General features: G+C 49.5%; 1 protein-coding gene across 1 annotated transcript in view; it reads left to right on the plus strand.

Annotated features, from left to right (window-relative positions):
- Positions 1-353: 353 nt before the first annotated feature.
- The window catches only part of BRWD3 (bromodomain and WD repeat domain containing 3), a 46,061-nt gene continuing 24,797 nt past the window's right edge, over positions 354-21,617 (plus strand). The window contains 18 exon segments of the mRNA XM_061574879.1: positions 354-482; positions 650-708; positions 871-900; positions 1,071-1,130; positions 9,198-9,348; positions 10,023-10,121; positions 10,540-10,700; positions 12,636-12,857; positions 13,351-13,451; positions 15,417-15,487; positions 16,407-16,507; positions 16,631-16,671; positions 17,035-17,133; positions 17,421-17,463; positions 18,173-18,283; positions 18,981-19,115; positions 19,539-19,667; positions 20,391-20,601. Of these exon segments, the coding sequence (XP_061430863.1) occupies positions 425-482; positions 650-708; positions 871-900; positions 1,071-1,130; positions 9,198-9,348; positions 10,023-10,121; positions 10,540-10,700; positions 12,636-12,857; positions 13,351-13,451; positions 15,417-15,487; positions 16,407-16,507; positions 16,631-16,671; positions 17,035-17,133; positions 17,421-17,463; positions 18,173-18,283; positions 18,981-19,115; positions 19,539-19,667; positions 20,391-20,601 (1,882 nt within the window). The 5' untranslated portion in view covers positions 354-424.

Raw genomic sequence — 21,617 nt, forward strand, 5'->3', positions numbered from 1 at the left:
GAGAGCCTAGTAAGCCCCGCCCTCCCGCAGTTAACCACGCCCACTACGGAGTAAGCCCCGCCCATCATAGACAAAGCTCCGCCCCCACCAGTCATCAAGCCCCGCCTACTAACGTCAAGCCCCACCCCCTATCAGATTAATCCCCGCCTCCACAACCCCCATTCTCCAATTGGCCCTTAAGCCCCGCCCTCTACTCAACAGGCTCCGCCCACAGCCACAAAAGCCAACCGCATTCACTTAGACCACGCCCACTTTCCCCCAACACGGCGTGAAACCACGCCCAGCTCATGCCCATATTAGGCAGTGGCCCTTGCTATAAGCCCCGCCCTCACCCCCCCCTTGCACACGGAGCGCGCGAGAGAAATTAAATAATTAAAGAGGGAGGCTGAGCCGAGCAGGGGCGGCCTCAAGCGGCGGAGGAGCTATGGCCGCACGGCCGAGCCACGGCCACGGCGGTGGCGGCGTCTCCCGCCTTGAGTCGGGTAAGCGCCGGCCACGGAGGCAGCAGCAGGAGGGGTGATAGGCGCTAGGCGCGGAGAGAAAGACAGCGAGTCTCCCACCGTCGTTCGTGTCGTTTCGTCGTTCGCTCAAACCCGCCTTTTCAACCCACCATCGCTGTTCGTCGCCCACCCTCTTTCTCCGTTCGCAGAGTTGTTCTTCCTAATCGCGAGGTTCCTGTCGGCGGGGCCATGTCGCGAGGCGGCCGAGGTAAATCGTCGTTCCCTTACTAATCGTTCGGCGCAAGGGTTTTGTTGGGATTTCACCGATTTGGGTTTTGTTTTGTACGAGCCTAAGCGGCGGTGACTGACCCTGCCGTGTCCTCCCTCCATCCCCCCCCCACCACCTCCACCCCTATCCGCCTACTCGCAGGTCCTTGTGCGAGAAATCGAACAACACAAGGTAACAAAAACCACCCACGCCGTCGGCATTTAAATCTCGCCAATTAATCCGCGGATCGACTCAACGCTCGCGGGGGAAGAGGGGGGAGAGGTCGTCCCCGGTGAGGACGACGGAGTTTGACGAGGCCGCGTGTGTTTTGTGTGCGCGATCTCGTGTTTGTTTGTGGGCAGCTGCTGCCGAGACGCGTGGACTGGAGGGGCGCGGAACACGAGCGCGGCTTCGCCGAGATGGTGAGCGGCGCCGGCCACTCGCCCCAACTCAAATCTCCCGCACAAAATTTCTGGGCCCTCTCTTTTTTTTTTTTGCGCTCAGTTTTTACACGGGGGGTGCTAAAAGGGCCCCCCCCCCCGACGACTCTCGCAAAAATACACCGACCCCCCCCCCCCCCCCAAACAAAATTGTAACTCGACGCCAATCGACGGGGGAAGTACCCTCTGACGAAATGCCGTCGAGAAATTTGATCGAAAGCCCCCCCAAAAATTAATAAAAATCACGTTTCTTTTTGAGAGGGGAGGCGGGAATAAGAAGTAAAAAAATAAACAAATCGAGGCCCCCGGGAGCGAACCGATATAAATAAATAAAGAAAAGGGGCGTGGCCGCGCGACGGCGGCTGCCTTCATTTGCATAAACCACGCCCACCCGTGACTTCACGCGCGCCGGTTGGCCCCGCCCACCGCGGGTGGTGGCGCTGGTGGATGGGGGGGGTTGTTGCTGCAGCCCCAATGGCGCGGCGCGTTACGTAGCGGGGGTGTCGTTGACGTCGTCTGCCGTGGGAGGCGAGCGCTGATTGGACCGCGCCGACGCCCCGCCCCCTTTTCTCGTGGCTGTTGTCGAGGGGGCACGGGCGGCCGTTGCGCAGCGCTCATTTCGCGGTGGGGTCGGCCCGCCTCGGACATTGCGTGAGGGGGCCGCTCCCGATGAACGTAAAGCCACACGGTTGCATATAGTAAAAGAATATTAAAGAAATGAAAGGTTATGTAGGGAGAGGGCAACCGCCTCGACGAAACGTTTGCGCTTCAAGGTGGTAGCGAAACGTACAGGAATATAAAATAATGCCGTGCTATTTGGCGCGGTAAGGCAGAATAACATTTCCCCCCCTCACAAATGCACTTTATTTAAAATAAAAAATCCGTCCCCCCTCATACGAAGCAAATACGATGTCTAAAGGCGCATGTTTTGTAGTTTAGATGCTGATTCTGATGTTAGCCCGGCGTCTGAATGGAGTTTCGTGTTATACAGTATACACGCCGTGTGGATACGTGTTCTCGAGTTTTAATTGCCTGCCCCGTTTGAGATAAAAAAAATGTTTTTACCAAACTTATCTTCCTACGCGCGATATTAACGCAGTTTACTCATTGATGTTACCCACCCAACGGGGCTAAAATCGTGAAAAATAATCACCTAACGCCTCGGCTATAGCCACTTTCCAATTATAACGAGCAATATATAGTGCGATTTAAACGGTGTAAAAGGTGTGCAAATTAAAATGAAAAAGTATAAAATTATAATTGGGCAAGACACGCCATAACTCAATAAATAACGACATTTTTAGTCAACTTTTTGGCAAGTTAAGGGTTTTGTAAATATAAATTACAGGTTGAAAGTCACGTAGGTTAAAAGAAAACATAAATTAAATCACGACGTTTCGGAGGCAACACAAGCTTCCGTCTTCAGGTAAAACCGTCACAGCAAAATTGCTGTATCAAGTGACGAGAAGTCCCAAGAGACACGACCTTATATACTGGCTAAATGGGGGAGGAGCCAGGATGGCCCACGTGAGAGGAGTTGTGAGAAACAGTCTGGTTAGGTACTGTAGTGCTACAAGTACTGTAATGTTAACCCTATCCGGTTATTCTATTTTTTTGGCGAGGTAAATTCGAGTGACGTTCGAGAGATTACATTTGGCAAACAAATCCGACCACTTGCGTCATTTGTCAAGGACCCCCCTAACTGATGTACTTTTAACTTCTTTCCCACCGTACTATTACAGTGGGGGGAGTGGTGGTGTAGTGGTTAGCGCTACACCGAGCTGAGAACCCGGCGACCCGAGTTCGATTCTTCCCGCTCGCGGCCAACACCGGTAACGATTATCTGAACCGTTCCTGAACCACCCCTAGGTTGACTCGGCCTCAAATGAGTACCTGGTGCGGTGTGTAGTAAACATCGCCACTAGGGGAGACAAAGGCGGCCGGGTGTGGTGCTGTCCACCCCAGCCCCTCGTGTGCCTTGCCGGCCTTCATAGGTGCTACGCGCTAGCAGCACTTGCCCCAACAGTCTGTTAAGGCTATACAGGGGATCTTTGTTTTGTGTGTAGATATGTTAACAAAGGTTAAACCTGACCAACTTGTGTAAATTCTAATGCTGTTCTAGAAGAGCCAAGGGACCTGACTTGGCACAAACTCAATCGTGTATGTGCTTACGTCTAGAATATTACAAAAACAAGATTTAATAAATGTGGGCCCACCCCAATAACATTGCAGCTGGTGGATTGTTGATTGGTTTCGCTCATAGGGCTTAGCCATTGCTCTCTAAGCCTCATTGCTAAATAAACACGCACATACTACAGTATCTTCATCATGTTGGTGAACCAAGTAATTTGCCTCACCTGGATGCCCCACTCACCTAGAGTGGGGCGATCGGCACTCTACAAACGATTTGGTGGTTAAAACGTGTTTTTGATAGTGCACAAATGCAATATTAACATTTTTGTCAAATTAAAATGTTTTTGATGTATAACACCGAGACCCTTTTTCTTGACAACAGCCAACTTTAAACTGGTTTTGTGTAACTAAGCCGTTTTGTTTATACAGTAATGAAAATAAACCCTCGTGCAGTATAATAATATGAGGTTAGGGTGATCACGTGCGAGCTTTTGACACAGCTTTGCAATATCATTTGGTCTTAACAAGAACGGTTTACGTAAGTTGGCTGCACTAAGTCTGTTTAACTTTATGAACAAAAAGCCTATTGACACGTTACATTGCATTTGTTTGCACTGCAGCCCATTCCTTTCGTCTTGTATAGATAAATATGTTCAGGCTAACCAAGAGAGGGCTATCCATTGTTGATTTTGGTGCCACGGTTGCTAGGAGGTAACTACCTCGCCTGGTATACAGGAGGTCATGGGTTCGATCGCGACCCTTACGCCTGCTGTATATTTGGAGTTTGCATGTCTCTCTCTGTGGTCGCATGGAGTTTTCTTCTGGTTTTCCCCTCCACATTTAGAATCAACATACATTTAGAGTATATTTGTCTGCCTTAGGTTTCCACGTGATAAGCCACTTGGTTGAGCTATCATTTGTGGCCAGGTCGATTCTGAAAAAGAGCTATATAGCTCAGTGGGCCTGATAAAATAATAAAAATGTCATATTTGTCCCATCGTGTGACAACATCACTCGAAATATGCCCAATCTCCTGAGGACCTGGAAGTTAAGCTTGGTTGAGCTCGATTTAGTACTTGAATGGGTGACCCGCTGTGGCTTGCCAGCTGACGTAAGGCTAAGTGAAGCTGTGAGGTGGCAGTTGCCACTGGCCCAAACATCTTAGTATATAAACGCTCCGAAAAGAAAGTCTTATCTCCTTTGGGAGTTCCTGGATAAATTGGCATTACTCGTTGCATGTTAATGGAATAATTCACCAAATTCCGCTTGCATCGCTGACACAGCAGATACGTGTGGTGAAGTGTGGTCGTGTTACCCCCACAAAGGGCTGGGCATTTACATTGTAATATTGTGTGTATTATATTAAAACATGTCTGATTTTAGGGGTGTAAACGATGCATTCTTCATTTGAATTTTGGCCCTGAATTAGATCGGTGGGACCCTATCGGGTTGGTGTACACGGTTTCCCAAACTCCAGTCCTCGAGATCCACCATGCTAGGTTTAGTTTAACGATGTTCTAGATTGAAAACTAATTTCTTTAGAACTGATTTTTTGTTTAGTTTGTCCTTCATTGCTCCTCCGATTAGCACTGTAGGCTACGTACATTGCAAAAGAAGTTCAAAACACATACATACTCCACACTAAAATTTTTAATTAACTCGTTCCACACTGCATGCGCTGTGATTGTTAAACGTCCTACGTGACGTGCCAAGCTAGTAATGCTGTGCATCACGTTAAATACTTGTGCACACACAGATCGCAATCATAATTATAATCGGCTATCTTTACCTCAACATTGCTGAACTTATCCAACTGTTCTTTCTATTAAGATTATTCTGTAGTGTTGTGTGTTTGCATACTTGGCCTTTACAGTGTATTGAGGTGACACCAGTGTTATTACATGCTACATAAATAAAAATATATTTACAATAATTCCATCTCAATTTTCTGGTATGATAATAGGGGGAGGAGAAAATTGTGGCCTGGTTTTAACAAGAATCAAGAAAAAAAACACGAACAAGTCACAACGTATTTAAATTATTCTAGAAAATGTAATTCTTTTCTATGGAAGCAAGTGACATTTTGGGAAAATGGCCTTTATAATGCTCTAAAATAGGGCCATCGTCCAAAACGTTGCCTATTATATTTTTTTTCCTTTCAAGGCAGTGTTATTGACGAAAGTGAACTTTTTGTGATTGGTGCATCATTGTCAACGCAATATAACCACAATGCTTTTATAAAGAAAAAGGGTGAAGACATCGAATGTGACGTGGGTTTACTTCCCCACGTGTTACCAATCACGTGGGGAAATAGGTCGGTGTGTGGAGCAGCTAATAATTAAACCGGTGTGCGCGAATCGTTCATAAGCACTGTTAAGCCACCACAGGATAATGAATAGTTAAAGTGTTGTGGTTGTTGCACACGTGCCGTGATGTATACAAGTATGTAAACACCAGTGGCAGCATGTATGTTGAACTTTTTTTACACCGTTTTTAGCCACCCGTGCTAATCAAAGGTGTGCGGGAAGGATGACAAACTAAACACAAAAAGAAGTTTTAAATAAATGAGTTTTCAATCTAGATTTAAAAGTGCATAGCACCAGTGGCTTCCTAATATCGGAAGTGCAATCCAGATGGCCGTAGAAGCGTATCCGAAAGCGTGCAATGCGGTTACCGTCTTTGATAGATGGCCAACCAAAAGCCATTGCTGCAAGGATGACCGGAATTTGCGCGATGGTATATTCTTAGGTTTGCTGTATTTTACTTTTATTAATTTAAAATTTTTACCTACGTGACTTTACTGAGAAAACCTAAGAATATGAATCCTTGCAGTCACGAAAGCTTCAAATCTACGATGGTATATTCTCTTTGACGAGCTCAGCAAGGTTTTGTGGTTCGTTTGTGGCAAGGACTTTGTGTGTAATGTACGTGGCGGCATACTACGGTGTAGCCAAAGTACTTTGACCTCGTGTCAGAGAAAGTATTTCCAGCAGAGGTGTTGTGTTCACGGAAGGCGTATCGTCACCTATTTGGGGCGGCGATCCGCTCGCACAGTAACAAAACAGTGCAGGGAGACTGGGAGGCGTTCATGTTTAACCCCCTGCTGCACCTGGATGGGGTCAGAATTGGCCGGTTGGCTTGAGGGGGGGTGCATGCTAACACTTATCAGAGCTTTGAGCCAGCACCACTTCTTGTGATTGGGTGAGTGAAATAACAACTTAAAGGCCTGTATGTCCAAGTTTATGTCCAAGTTTAAATCCACGCGGTGCCTTCGGTTGAGGCTGAATTATTTTCTTAGTCTGATTTGCCTCCATTGACTTTGTGAACTTTATTCTGCTGCTCGCAATGCGCTCCGGGTTCACGTTGCGCTAGTTAGGTTTTTTGTCACACGGCCTCGGCAGTTGCATTTCTGGCTTCATTTGACGTTCCGCTTGTGAAGTTTGTGACCGCGTCTGGCGTTGCGGTGGGTCGTGCAGATTCTATTTGAGTTGCGTTTTTCATTGTTTTGGGAAGGTCCGGCAGCAGCTGGTTCAGCTGATGGGGTCCAACGTCGGGTGTTTGTTTGGGATATTGCCGTTCGGCCGCAGTTTTTTCCAATATTATTTGGCATCAAATCCTGAGGTACCAGGAGCCTTGGTCGTTTGCCGGAATGGCTTGTGAGACTGGCTTTATGTTTGCGGTAAATTTCACCAGTACCGCTGAGATTGTGCGTGGATTTAAATTGGCAGCGTTGAACCGATGCCCCCTGGGGCCAGATGCCTGCCCGTGACTCAATTTCCCGTGGCCATAGTAGGATTCCCGCTTCAAAATGGCCTGCAAATAATATACGTCACTGCGAGAGCACCTTGGCCACACTAATTGGGTACTAACGGCGGAATATATTTAACCTGATGGACCCTGCGGTTGTAATTTTAGCGCGCACGGTCACTTTTGCCACTGCACAAGGTCCTCTTGCAGTGACAGCTCAACCCTCGGTAAGGAACATGTTCCCTGCCCCTGGTTTATATGAAGGGTTCAGTTGCCTCTGATTACACCGGCTTCTCAAGTGCTGCTAATTGATGGTCTCTCAGTTCTGCTAAAATAAAGTTATCCCGTTAAATCTTGACTTAAAGCTTTCGTGACTGCAGGAATTCATATTCTTTGGGTCTTTCATCATCCTGATGATGACCACTTGTGTTGCGATCTGAATGTAGTTTTTTGTTATTTTATTTGAATCTATCTACGTGACTTTACCGAAAGACCCAAAGAATATTATCCTGTTAAATTTGGGTTTTCACGTAATTTTTTTGTCCTGAGAAATAAATGTTGGTTGAACATGCAAGGACAACTTCTTTTCCTGAACATATTCAATGGCCCTTCTAGTGTGGTTAAAGGTCGAAATTAAGTGACTTAAGAAGTTGTTACGACATCATCTTCCTGGGTAGTTAAAACGCACGTGGTGGTGCTAGCCGTTGGAATTGGGGCAGGTCCTATTTTGATTTCTGGCGCATGCAAGAAGGTTTTTTTTCCTACGCTTGAAAGCATTGCCATTCACAACAGGCCAGAAAGAGACGTCCCTTGCTGACCTGCTCTAGCTGTCATGGTTTCTCTTGCTCATCTTGGAGCCATATAATCTATCAAACCTCTCCTGGATAGAATGAATTGTAAAGCCGCGTAGAGTTGATTGGAGGGGGGGGGGGGGGACGACACATACAGTAAAACCTTGGATTGCGAGCATAATTCGTTCCGGAAACGTGTTTTGTAATCCAAAGCACTCGAATATCAAAGCACTCGTATATCAGTTGTGATCACGTGACGCTCGGCAGACAAAGCGTATGCACGTACTACTCCTATTGCAAGACCTCGCTCGTTTATCAAATAAATATTTATTTTAAAAATTTGCTCGTCTTGCAAAACACTCGCAGACCAAGTCACTCGCAATCCAAGGTTTTACTGTACTAATTAACTGATTACTAACGTAGTATATAATTACAATAACTCCCCCCCCCTCCTCCACCGCTGATTTCTGCACCTGATTGGGTATAGTGATTGGGTTCAGTTATTAAATAATACACATTACAACTCCTTATAGAGGAATCATAACAATTAAGTGATTACTAATCTATTATATAATTACAATACCCCCCCCCCCCCCGCCTCTGATCTCTGCACCTGATTGGGTTAAATGATGACGTCACCCTGCTGCTCTATTTAAGGCCTCACTATTCTGGCAAATCGCTCGATGATGCTGGATGTAATTACCAGCGAAACGTCGTACTCAAATTGTAAATGTTGTGGATTCACTCTTCAACACACCGGTGGGCTGAAGTAGTAACTATTTGTCTTTTTGTTTACGTGACAAATCCATTGCTGATTGGCCTTGTCGGGTGCTAGAGGGTTTCGACACATACTTACGCGATCTAACCCAAAAACTTTTATTATGAATAACATTGGTCACGAAAGCCTACGTGTTAAACTCCCAAGAAAGTTGGTGTAAGTGATTAATAAACAATTGTGCTAATAGTATTCGCACCGTTATCGTCCAAACATTAAAGTGCTGTCTCCTAGGCAATCTGCAGTAGTTGCACGGTAGAGGCGACGATTGCTGTACAATCCCAATAGAGTAATTTGTCGCAAATGTTTCAGATTCGGACCGTAATGCTGGTGCACAACAGCTTTCTGCATTCGAACAACATCGTGGAACTTTTAACGTCCACTGTGAAGCAGACGGCGCGTAGTCGTATTTGACTGTTCGTACACACGACCGCGGTATTAACCAGGGCGGCCTGCCGTATTCGAACTGGGAACCTCCGCAGCAAGTAGAGAACACGCTACTGCTGGGCCACGTCACCGCCCTCCCCCCCTCAATCCAACATTGGTGGCTGGATGCGTCTGGCTGGCTGACGTGTGTGTACGTGTGTTGCGCTACCTCTGCAGGTGCTGAGCCACACTCACCTGGTGCCCGAGCACCTGCTGCTTGTGGTGCAGCGGCTGGGCCCTCTCCTGGACCGCGAGATCCCGCCCAGCGTGCCGGGGGTCTGCTCTCTGCTGGGGGCCGGTCGCCAGTCCCTGATGCGCACACGCAAAGGTGTGGGCCTGCAACGTCGTTTTAACACGCGTGTTACAGATGGGGCGTCGTTCCTCTCCATGGCATTTTTCTGACTCATGTGGGGTCTGCTTTCTTGCTCCCCCCTCTTACACCACTCAGTTGTATTCCCGGGCCATTATCTAGATTTACGCTCCACATTCCTCCAATGTCCTGGGGTTATTTCGAAAGAAGCTCTTAGGCCTCTCGATCTACACCTTGGTGCCCCCATAGCTCCCCATAGTCATCGTCTGTCTGTGTCTTTTCCAATGGAGAGGGAGTGGAGAGAAAACCTTCATCCAGCAGTGGATTGACAAAGAGGCTGTACTTTACTTTATTATCCTCCTGGGTGTGGCATTCATGCAAATGATAAGCGACGCACGGGTGCATTTTAATTTCATCCATTAATTCAAGCAATTATCAATTTATCAGGGTTTATTGAAATGGTGTGGGACGTTTTGATTTTCAAGTTGATTTTGTTTAACCAGGTGAGAACACACGAGCGCAGGATATAGGAGTCTCATTTGCAAGAGTGACCCGGGTCGCCAAAATAACCAAAGCAAAACAAATAACGTGAAGTACAGAAGTTAAAGCGTGGGTAGTTGCAGCTCGAATCTGTGTGGCTTGTGTTGACGCTGGCGTCCGTTGTTGTTGTTGGTGACCCTCTCTTGACGCAGACCTCGGCCGCGTGGTGTGGCGTGGATCGGCGTTGGCCGCCCTGCACCGCGGCCGCCCCCCTCAGCCCCAGAGCAGCGTGGGTAATCCGCCCCACCTTGGTGAGAGAGCGCGGCTTGCGGATACGGTTTCGGTGCTTGAGATTTCAACGTTGTGTTGACATAAACTACAATTCGCAAAACTTTCAAATTGCTCTTCAATAAAACTGGTGGATGGGTCGAGGTGGAGTTCATTGGCCATATGTGCCTGCAACATTGCCGCTAATGATTTGGATCATGCTGCAATTGCTGTAAACATGACGGCTCAAAGAGCCTGTTGGGTTTACCTTTTTAGGGTATGGATTTTCATAGCTGTTTGAAATCCTGTATTCTTTTGTGTGGTGAGTTGATGGGCATGAAACGATTCATGGTGCAACGGTGCAGTAATTTCGTGTGTTGTGCTGCGACGGGGCAGGGAGCTTTGTGCGTTGTGGTGCAACGGCGGTGGTGAGCTCGTGTGTTGTGCCGTGTTGCGGTGCAGTGAGTTTGCTGTCGGCGCGCGAGCGCACTGGCTGCATACGGCATGGACATGCCGTGCCCATCACGCTGTATCAGCACGCGCGCATGCACCGCCGCATCCTGGGGCACCTCTCCTCCGTCTACTGCCTCGCATTCGACCGCACCGGCCAGCGCATATTCACGGTACGCGCCGACCCTCGGTCCCCACCACTGCTGTTAACGCTTTCCAACTCGGGTTGAAATCTTTCATTAATTTGCTCTATCCATGTGTATGTACATATGTTGAATTTCGTACGTCGCCAACCGTGCTAATTGGAGGTGCGGGGGCAGGACAACAAACTAAACACAAAGCAGTTCTAAAGAAATTAGTTTTCAATCTAGATTTAAAAGTGCATAGCTCCCAGTGGCTTCCAAATATCGGAAGGAAGAGCGTTCCAGACGGCCACAGACGCACATCTGAAATTGCGTGATACGGTGACAGTCTTTGTTTGATGGCTAGCCACAAGCCACTGCTGCGAAGATGACCGCAGTTTGCGTGATGGTTTATGCTCCTTTGACAAAATTAGCAAGGTGTTGTGGTTCATTTGTGGAAAGCGCCTGTCTGTGTGTCTGGGCATCTGTGTGTCTGTCCCACTGCCTTTACCCAATGTGAATGGAAAACTTAAGTAGCGTTATGAATGACTAGCATCATTGACAATTCAAATGTTAACCAGCCCTTCAAAGGTGAGGGTTGGGGGGGCCCTCATTCCCCAACCAACACTTGAGTGCAATCTACACTGATCAGTGTGAAGTTTTTCAGGGTCAAACAGCTCCATTGGTTACAGAGGCTTTTGTCCAGTCGAATTAGTAAGGCTGCAACATGGGGTCACAATAATACTCATCGGAGCGTAAAGGACTACAATGAATGCAAATGTGCTTTCACCTCACAGCGATGCAATGGTTTTTGTACTGATAATTATTAAATGATTCTGAAAACAAAACAAGTTTTGGAAAGAATTGCATAATCCGTGCATATGCACGATGTTTCTTAATTTGTTTTTAATTATAATTCTGTTCTCTTTCTTTATGAATTATATATTCCTGTTCTGATGTCTCTCCTTATGCGATGAGACAACATTCCGTTTTGAAACCTTTTCCCAGCCAAGAGTTTGTTTCAAGCCAACGCGATGTGTTTAACTTTCAGGGAGGATATGAACTGATCTTCTTGGTTCTTTTGGTAAAGTCACGTAGAAGGGAAATAATAAAATAATAAAATTAAAACATAATAAAATAATTCTCACGACGTTTCGGCCACAATGCAAGCAGCCGTCCTCAGGTGAAGAACAGGTCTGTCGGGAAGACAGCGTCTTAGAGTCGCGACTCTAAGGCGCTCTTCCCCCTTCAACCCAGCTTAAATATACGCTCCAAGCCTGGGGTGTTTCATTCAGACGCTGTCTTCCCGACAGACCTGTTCTTCACCTGAGGACGGCTGCTTGCGTTGTGGCCGAAACGTCTTGAGAATTATTTTATTATGTTTTATTTTTATTATTTTATTATTTCCCTTCTACGTGACTTTACCGAAAGAACCAAGAAGATGAATCCCTGCAGTCACGAAAGCTTTAAATAGATATTAACTGAATTAAGTAAAATAACGTTTACAGTGAAACGGCCCAGCGGTAGCGAAATCACCCCATTTACTACCTCGTCTAGTATACAGTAGGTCGTTGATTCGATCCCGACCCTGACGCCTGTATATTAGGAGTTTGCATGTTCTCCCCGTGGTCATGTGGATTTTTCTCCGGGTCCTCCGGTTTTTCCCTCCACATTTAGAAACATGCGTTCAATTTGGCTGCAATAAATTTCCACACAATGATGATTAGCCACTTCGTTGAGCTATCATTTTTGATAGCCAGGTCGCTTCTGTAAAAGCTACAATGCTCAGTGGATCTTACCGGGTAAAAAAAAAAAAATGTTAAAATAGTAAATACTGAGAGTGTATCGGCCGTAAAATACGCGGTGTCTGCTTCACAGTAAATGTTCCAAATCCCGTGATTTCATTTGACACGGGTATGGCCCCCCCCCCCCCGTTGTGCATTGGCAATGCGAATAATCGGCGGTGCACAATGCTGCCTGTTGCAGGGTTCCGACGATTGCCTGGTGAAGGTGTGGTCGGCTGAGGACGGGCGGCTTCTCGCCACGCTGCGCGGCCACGCGGCCGAGATCTCGGACATGGCCGTGAACTACGAGAACTCGCTGCTGGCGGCCGGCACCTGCGACCACGTGGTGCGCGTCTGGTGTCTGCGCACCTGTGCCCCCATGGCCGTGCTGCAGGGTCACACGGCCTCCATCACTTCCCTGCAGGTTGGTCTTCGTGCGTGCTTGTGTGCGTGCTTGTGTGCGTGCTTGTGTGCGTGCTTGTGTGCGTGCTTGTGTGCGTGCTTGTGTGCGTGCTTGTGTGCGTGCTTGTGTGCGTGCTTGTGTGCGTGCTTGTGTGCGTGCTTGTGTGCGTGCTTGTGTGCGTGCTTGTGTGCGTGCTTGTGTGCGTGCTTGTGTGCGTGCTTGTTCGGTTCTGTTGGGGGAAGGGGGAGAGGTAATGGTGGTGGCAGAGTGGTAAACGCTCTCGCAGCCAACACCAGTGACGATTATCCAACTGGTCGTGGGCCTCCCCGTGGTCAACTCGGCCTTATATGAGTACCCGGTGTGGTGTGTAAACATCGAGACCAGGCGTGTTGTGGGTGCTGGCAAGCCCACCGCTTTATGTGCCGTGCCGGCCTTCATAGGTGCTACTCTGTGGCAGCACTTGACGCGACGGGTATGTAGGCTACACGGGTGATCTTTATCTTGGTTTGTGCAGTTCTCTCCGCAGTGCCGGGGCTCCGTGCGCTGGCTGGCCTCAAGTGGTGCCGACGGCATTGTTTGCTTCTGGCAGTGGGACGCTGCATCCCTCAAATTCTGGCAAGTCCCGTGCGTGCGTTTTCAGGGCTCACTTGTAAAGGGTTTGGGGGGGGGGTTTGGGGGGGTCACTAACTCTCATAAAGTTAGTCCGGTATAAATGAAATGTTTGGTTAAAGTTGCATTGCTTTTCGGGACATCAGACATATTTTTTTTTCAGAATCTGGATATTTATACTGGAGGAGGAATTCGATGAGGTATAAAGCAATTTTTTCACACATGTTCTAGTAGCCCTGTAGAAAACCGGGCAAATTGACTGCTTGTTGACCAAAACCCAGCTGGTAAATTTTAAAAGGTTTAACCCTTTACGGACTATCTTTTTGGGTGTACTCCTAGACTGTTAGTCGGCCTAGACACTGCAAGAGGCCTCTTGTAGTGTCGCACACCTCAGACACTCCTGTCACTGCAAGAGGCCTCTTGCAGTGACAGGAGTGTCTGAGGTGTGCGTTTAACTCGCGTCCCTCCAAAGATAATCCGCAAGCCCCCTTGGTAAGGGAGCGGTTCCTCAGCCCTGATTTGTGCGAATTTTTTTGAAGTCTTCCATGTGGGCGCGTTGAGCGAGCGGAAACAAACTGGACAAATGGTCAGTTGAACACGTAACTCCCGAGACCAATATCATCCATAATACAGGTTTTTTGGGTTGGATCTCGTACCGATAAATGTCGTTGAACCCGCCACCATCCGACACAGCCAATTATTAAGGTTTATCGCGGCCTCTAAACTACGCACGCGCGCGCATGCAACTCCGGGCGGCGGTGGTGGTGGTTGATGGCAGACGCTCCTCACTCTCTCCGGCGATCGCAAGCAGCGCACACACGCACACTCAAGCAAGGATGGGGGTGAGAGGGTTGTGGTGGTGGTGGGGGGGGGGGGGGATAAGACAGACGATGGAGAAGACTAAGAAAAAAATCACTTCCCCCCCCCCCCCAAACCACCAAACTAGCGAGCAGCAGCAGCAAGCAGCACACCCGTAGCCAGCACTCACAGCAGCAGTCCATCAGGAGCACTTTTGTTTGAGCGGCTCAGAGGCTGGGCTCTCACAGGCAGCTCGAGGCACGCATCACACACACACACACACGCGGATGCACGCACAGCACACTGAGCAGATTATAGCAGTGTGCTGATGCCAACAGTGTGCATGCGCACACACTCAATCATCCGCCCACTAGACACACACACACCAACCAACCCACCCACCCCTCCAATGATCCAATTCAACCCTCCCACCACCCCATCGCACCCCATCCCACCCCACCTCCTCCACATGGGTTCCACACAGCAGGAGGGGGCTTGGGTGTGCGTGCGAGTTTGTGACGCGTCTAGACGCCGACCGAAATTCGGTTTCGGCGCCGAAAGTTGGCAAATGGTCTCTTTCGGCATACTTTATGTTTCGGCCGGAGCCAAAAAGTTAACTTTCGGCTTGCTTTCGGTGTCGGCCGAAACCAGAAATTCAATTTCAGCCGGCCTCTAATCAGGCGGCAGCCAGATCTTGCAAATAGTACGAAATATTCCAAAACAAAACGGGACCAGACGAATATGAATCCTAATACGATTGGCGATCTGCCTTGCTACCTTGGCATGCACCCAATAAACCCTCCCCCCCCCCAGAGGTTGCACGATAATCACTGTTGATGTGAGAACCTGTTGAATCAAAAATATCATGTTGGCTCTGTTTATCCCAGTACTATTTGTTTCCTATTGCATATCTGCTGTTATAACATCACGTGTTTACAAGAATTGACGTTTTATATCACTTGGCCTTTTTATTTTTTTTACGAAACATTGTGTTAGGGCTCGCGCCAGTTGCAGTCTTACATCACTTGTCAACTTGTAAATTTTGTTCCAGTTTTGGAAAACGGAGGTATATATATCTCATATTTCATGTAAGAATCCAGCAGCACGCGACTGATGAGCGTCATCGCCTTGGCCGAGACGGCGGTTTGTAACGTGCCTCGACTTGTCCTGCAGCGAGCGACCCGTGAAGTTCACGGAGAGGACTCGACCCGGCGTGCAGATCTTCTGTTCTTCCTTCAGCGCTGGTACGCTCAGCCTCTACACACCCCTAGCTTTAGTCTACCACTACTCACCCCTAGCTTTACCCCACCCCTACTCATCCTTAGCTTTACTACTCACCCCTAGCTTTACCCCACCACTACTCACCCCTAGCTTTACCCCACCACTAGACATGCCTAGCTTTACCCCACCACTACTCACCCCTAGCTTTACCCCACCACTACTCACCCCTAGCTTTACCCCACCACTACTCACCCCTAGCTTTACCCCACCACTACTCACCCCTAGCTTTACCCCACCACTACTCACCCCTAGCTTTACCCCACCACTACTCACCCCTAGCTTTACCCCACCACTACTCACCCCTAGCTTTACCCCACCACTACTCACCCCTTGCTTTACCCCACCACTACTCACCCCTAGCTTTACCCCACCACTACTCACCCCTAGCTTTACCCCACCACTACTCACCCCTAGCTTTACCCCACCACTACTCACCCCTAGCTTTACCCCACCACTACTCACCCCTAGCTTTACCCCACCACTACTCACCCCTAGCTTTATCCAGCCACTACTCACCCCTAGCTTTACCCCACCACTACTCACCCCTAGCTTTACCCCACCACTACTCACCCCTAGCTTTACCCCACCACTACTCACCCCTAGCTTTACCCCACCACTACTCACCCCTAGCTTTACCCCACCACTACTCACCCCTAGCTTTACCCCACCACTACTCACCCCTAGCTTTATCCAGCCACTCCACATTCCTTGCATTGCTCCGCCTTTACACAACCCGAGTATTGTCCCCCACTCTCCACATCCATAACATTGTTCGGCATCTACACAAGTATCTATTGTTTAATTGTAGCTGAGTAACACTGACCCATTTCCGTGTGCCCCCCCCCCCCCCCTACTTCCCCGGTGTTGTATTCCTTCCCCCAGGTGGGATGTTCTTGGCCACGGGCAGCACAGACCATGTGATCCGTGTCTACTACCTGGGGGACCGGTCCCCGGACAAGATCGCTGAGCTGGAAGCGCACACGGTAACGGCGCCTACGTCGGACCTTCGTGCGTTTATTTTTGGCGGCGAACGGAGCTGCCGCGGTGTAAACGGTCCCGCGCGCTCGGGTTGGCGTATTCTGACGTTTCTTGCTCTTTCGTTCCAGGACAAGGTGGACAGTATTCAGTTCTCGAACAATGGAGACCGGTAAGAAAGGGGCCGCACCCTCCGTGTGGCACGTTATTCAGCCCTCGCCCGGCATTGCCACTGCGCTCTGCTGCGAATACGGCATCCGTGGTCATCGTAATTTTTGGCTGTATCGAGCGGTACTGTCGCAGTTAGCGCACTGCGAACCGGCTATGGGCCTCTGCTAGGTCGAGTCTGCCTCAAATGAGTACCTGGTGCAGTGTATAAACCTTTCCACTGGGGAGACAAAGGCTGTCGGATGTGGTGCTGGCCACCCACCCCTTCGTGTACCGTTCTGTCCTTGATAGGTGCTTTCTAACAACACTTACCCCAGCATTCTGTTGAAGATATAACGGGGGGCTCTGCGTGTGGCTGTTGCGACAGGTTTGTGAGTGGCAGCCGGGATGGCACGGCACGGATCTGGCAATACCGGCGGCAGGAGTGGAAGAGTCTCCTGCTTGACATGTCTTCCAAGCTTCCTGGGTAATATACTCCTGCTGCACTATGAACCTACCTAACCCAAGTTTGATTCCCAGCCATGGCTAACCATCGGTGGCCAATGCGGATCGGTGAGTTTTCAGATGTTCGTTAGCCGCGACCGGGATTTGAACTCGCCAATTGCGTGGCACAGAAAGAAAAGCATCGCGGCGATTGGTTTTCTTTGCGCAGCTTTTCTGGTTTGTCTCGGTGTGGCCGGCGTGGGTGACGGTGTACGTGAAGCAGGACTCGTTTTTTTAACCCCCCCCACTGTTTGGTTTTCATGGCTGCAGAAACAACAACCCGCCCGTGGAAGACAAGGTGTTCAAGCTGAAGGTCGGCACTGCACGGTGCACGGTGGCTTTTGTTCACACAATCCTAATGACTTCCCTCTTTCTGGGCTTTGCCCTCCTGCTCCTCATCGTCCACCCATTCCTGTTCCTGGGTTCTCATGGCTCCAGACAACCTCTTTCTCTCGGCCTCCCAGTCTCCGCCCTGGTGCTTCCATGTTCATCACCTTTCTTCTTGCGACGTGGTTTCCTGTCTTCTTACAACACGTTCCCCCTCGCCACCTGAGTGGACTTCCTGTCGACGTGCTTGAGATGGGCAGCATTCGCTAGCTTCTAATCCTGACACTTGCCCCTAGCCACTTACCCTTCCTCACACTTCCGATTGGCACGGTTGGCTATGTACGATGCGAAAGAAATTCAACATACCTGATTGGACTTCCCCTCGCTCTTGCCTTCTTCCCCGTGTCTTTAATGTCTAATCCAGTCTTGTGAGCCCAGAGTTGCATCTCATTATCCTCATCCAGACTTGTTTGTCATTATTAGTCTTATCACAAACTTTCCTTCAATCATTCCAGAAACTACCAGTCACACACTCCACCGATTTCTCTTTCATGTCACGTGACCTGAAGTCCATTAAAGATTTATCAATGAAGTTGATTGTTGACGTGTTTTTTTAAAGTAAAAAAAAACTATACGTTTGTACATGCTCGAGGTGAAACGGAGGTGGTGGGGGTGTGGTGTCTGTGAAACAACAGGTGACCATGGTGGCGTGGGATCGGCACGACAGCACCGTCATCACGGCCGTCAACACCCTCGCGCTCAAAGTGTGGAGCTCCTACACTGGACAGCTGCTGCATGTGCTCACGGTGAGGGCCGTGCGAGGGTGGTGGTGGTCGCGCGAGCACGGTTAGCGTGCACTGCGCCACGAAACCCGGCAATCCAGAGTTCGATTCCCCCTCGTGAGCAATAACAGTGAATACTTGAACCGGTCTTGGGCCCCTTCTCAGGTTGACGAATTAGTACCTGGTGTGCCGTGTAAACATCGGCACTAGGGAGACAATGGCGCCCGGGCGTGGTGTGTTGTATAATTCATCTCCGCAGTGCCGGGGCTCTGCTCTTGCCCCAATAATCTCTCTCTAAATGGGCTATACGGTGGATCTTGTTTCGTGCCTTAGTGCACAGTGGGGAGCACCACTGGCAGTTGGTCATCTCAGTCCGTTAACGCACGGCACCTGGGTCTGTCATCTGACCTGCCCAGAAGTGAACTTTTCACACTTCACCTGTCGGCCTCCCAAGTTGCTTGCTTGCTTGCTTTGGCACAAGTGGTGCCGTGAGACATCACCACCACTTGCCCGGTAAATGTTGCAGGGTTGGGTCAATGTTGGCATGTGGTTTTGAGAACCATTGGCCTGCGGTTGGCGCAACGTTTACTGGGTAGCGGCGGACGGCGGTTGTTTTTGCGCGTGCGTACGACGTGCCGCGCTTGCGCGTGCCCGTGCTTGCACGTGCCTGCATGTGCCCCCCCCCCCCCGCGCTCTCTCACGCGTGCTCCGTGCCCCTCAGGGCCACGAGGACGAGGTGTTCGTGCTGGAGTCGCACCCCGTGGATCCGCGCATCCTGCTGTCGGCCGGCCACGACGGCAACGTCATCATGTGGGACCTTTCGCGCGGCGCCAAGATCCGCACGTACTTCAACATGGTGCGTGCCCGCCGTCGCCCGCTGTCACCCGCCAACACCAGGGCCAGGTTTCCCATCGCGCGATTGTGGTCGCGATGACATCTGTCCGCTAACCGTGAAATCAGAGTTTCCGAGGAAACGAATAACGGTGCAATGATAATATAAGGCTAAGTCAAAAGGTTAATTGCACTTAAAATTCTAATTATGCAAAAAAAAGTCTAATCACCTTCGGGATGGAACGTGACTAGTTTTTGAAGAGGCATTGGAGAAGATTGCCCAATGTTACAATGTACGCAAGATGGCGACGGCAGTTGGGAATCATTAATAAACGATCAGTTTATAAGAGTAAAAACATTTTTGTCTTTGTGAGCTGGTGTGCAATGATTACAAGCGAGGAACGTGCGTGTTTTCTGGTGGTGGTGGCGCGTGTGCTGATTGAGACAGATCGAGGGTCAGGGCCATGGCGCCGTCTTCGACTGCAAGTTCTCGCCGGACGGGCAGCACTTTGCGTGCACCGACTCCCACGGCCACCTCCTCATCTTCGGCTTTGGCTCGAGCAGCAAGTACGACAAGGTAACGTCGTCGCTGTCGTCGTCGGTAATGTAGCTCTGGTGTGGCGAGCGGGGGTGGGGGGGGGTGGTGCTGATCATCGTGTCGAACCGGTACTGCTGAGAATGCTGGGTGTGACTCCGGGTTTTCGGCCGCTCGTGCTTAAACCGTGTTTTCCAGGCACGGGAAAGTTGTCGGCTATCCCCTCTCGTTGCAACTTCGCCCCGCTGATTTGTCTTTCGTTTTGTCCGAGATCCGATATTGTTTAGCGATGCCAATCATTAACCTCGTGGTGTTTGCGTTAACGAATTTGCCTTTTGGACAACTTCCTACACTCGGCATTCACGTGTAGCATCGTGTGTGGTTACGCAGGGATAGCCGGGTTGGTCTTAGGTGCCACAGTGGTGATATGTTAACCTTCTCGCCTGGTATCCAGGAGGGTGTGGGTTCGACCCCTACCCTGGTGCCTGTATATTTTTTAGTTTGCATGTTCTCCCCATAGTCATGTGGATTTTTCTTCGGTTCCTACGGTTTTTCCCTCCATTAAAAATCAACAGGCTGCAACAAATTTCCACACGATGATAGCAGCCACTTCGTTGAGTGATCATTTGTGGCCCAGGTCACATAGCTCAGTGGGCCTTGGCTGTTAAAATAAAAAAAATGTTTTTTTTGTTGTCGGTGATGTGGCACGGAAGATCGGAGCGTTGAGCCTGCCACTAAAAAAAACCTCTTTTTCCTCGGACTCAGATCCCAGACCAGATGTTCTTCCACACGGATTATCGTCCGCTGCTGCGCGACGCCAACAACTTCGTACTGGACGAGCAGACACAACAGGCGCCGCACCTCATGCCGCCGCCATTCCTGGTGGACGTCGACGGCAACCCCCACCCGCCACGCTACCAGCGCCTGGTGCCGGGGCGCCAGGGCTGCAGCCTCCACCAGCTCATCCCACAGATGGGTACGTGCGTACATAGAGGTTTCATAGGGTTAGATCGCTTAAATATAAATAAGTAATATTCTTGGTTCTTTCGGTAAAGTCACGAAGAAGGGGAATGATTATTTTCTTATTTCCCTTCTGCGTGACTTTACCGAAAGAACCAAGAATGTGAATCCCCTACAGTCACGAAAGCTTTAAATCGAAATATAAATGTGTCGTTAAACCCTGCTACTACCGTCAACAAAACGTGGCCATTAGTTACGCATTCAGCGCACCGGTGTGTGGGAGAATAAACCCACAACATTGACAACTCGAGTACCGTGACGTGTCGCCGGTAACTACAGCGAGCCTCATCAGGCGACGATGTTGAACCTCTTCTCTTGCGCCGTACGTAGCCAACCGTGCTAGGCGGAGGTGCGGGGCGGGGGAAGGACAACAAAGTAAATGCAAAAAGCGGTTCTAAAGAAGTGAGTTTGCAATGTAGATGATGTAAAAGTACATCGGTCCAGTGGCTTCCTCCTAAAGTCGGAACGAAGGGTTTTTCCTGGCGGTCGCAAAAGCGCATCTGAAATTGTGCGATGCGGTCACCTTTCTTTGTTAGATGGTGTCAGTGGCATTCGTGTTCGTGTGTGCGAGTGTGACGTATTGTGGGGAGCGGTAACGTAGTGGTTGGCGCACGCTGAGCTGCGAACCCGGCGACCCGAGTTGGATTCCCGCTTCCTGACTGTTGTCTGAACCGGTCCAGGGCCTCTGCTAGCTCAACTCGGCCTCAAATGAGTACCTGGTACGATGTGTAAACATCGGCACTAGGGAAACAAAGGCGGCCGGGGGTGGTGCAACTCGCCCACTCTTTCGTGCACCGTGCCAGCCTTCACAGGTGTTCGCTAACAGCACTTGTCTACAACAGTCTGTTAAGGCTATAAGGGTCATCTTTGTCTTTGTGCGTGCATGTGGCCACGATGATGACATCTTGCTCTCGAATGTAGTTAATGCCGTCTATAGAAAAAATGAACGTTAACACTGTCCGTGTGTATGTG

This window comes from Lethenteron reissneri, chromosome 56 (genome assembly GCF_015708825.2).
Source record: "Lethenteron reissneri isolate LAM-NWPU_2019-01 chromosome 56, ASM1570882v1, whole genome shotgun sequence".
Classification (NCBI taxonomy): domain Eukaryota; kingdom Metazoa; phylum Chordata; class Hyperoartia; order Petromyzontiformes; family Petromyzontidae; genus Lethenteron; species Lethenteron reissneri.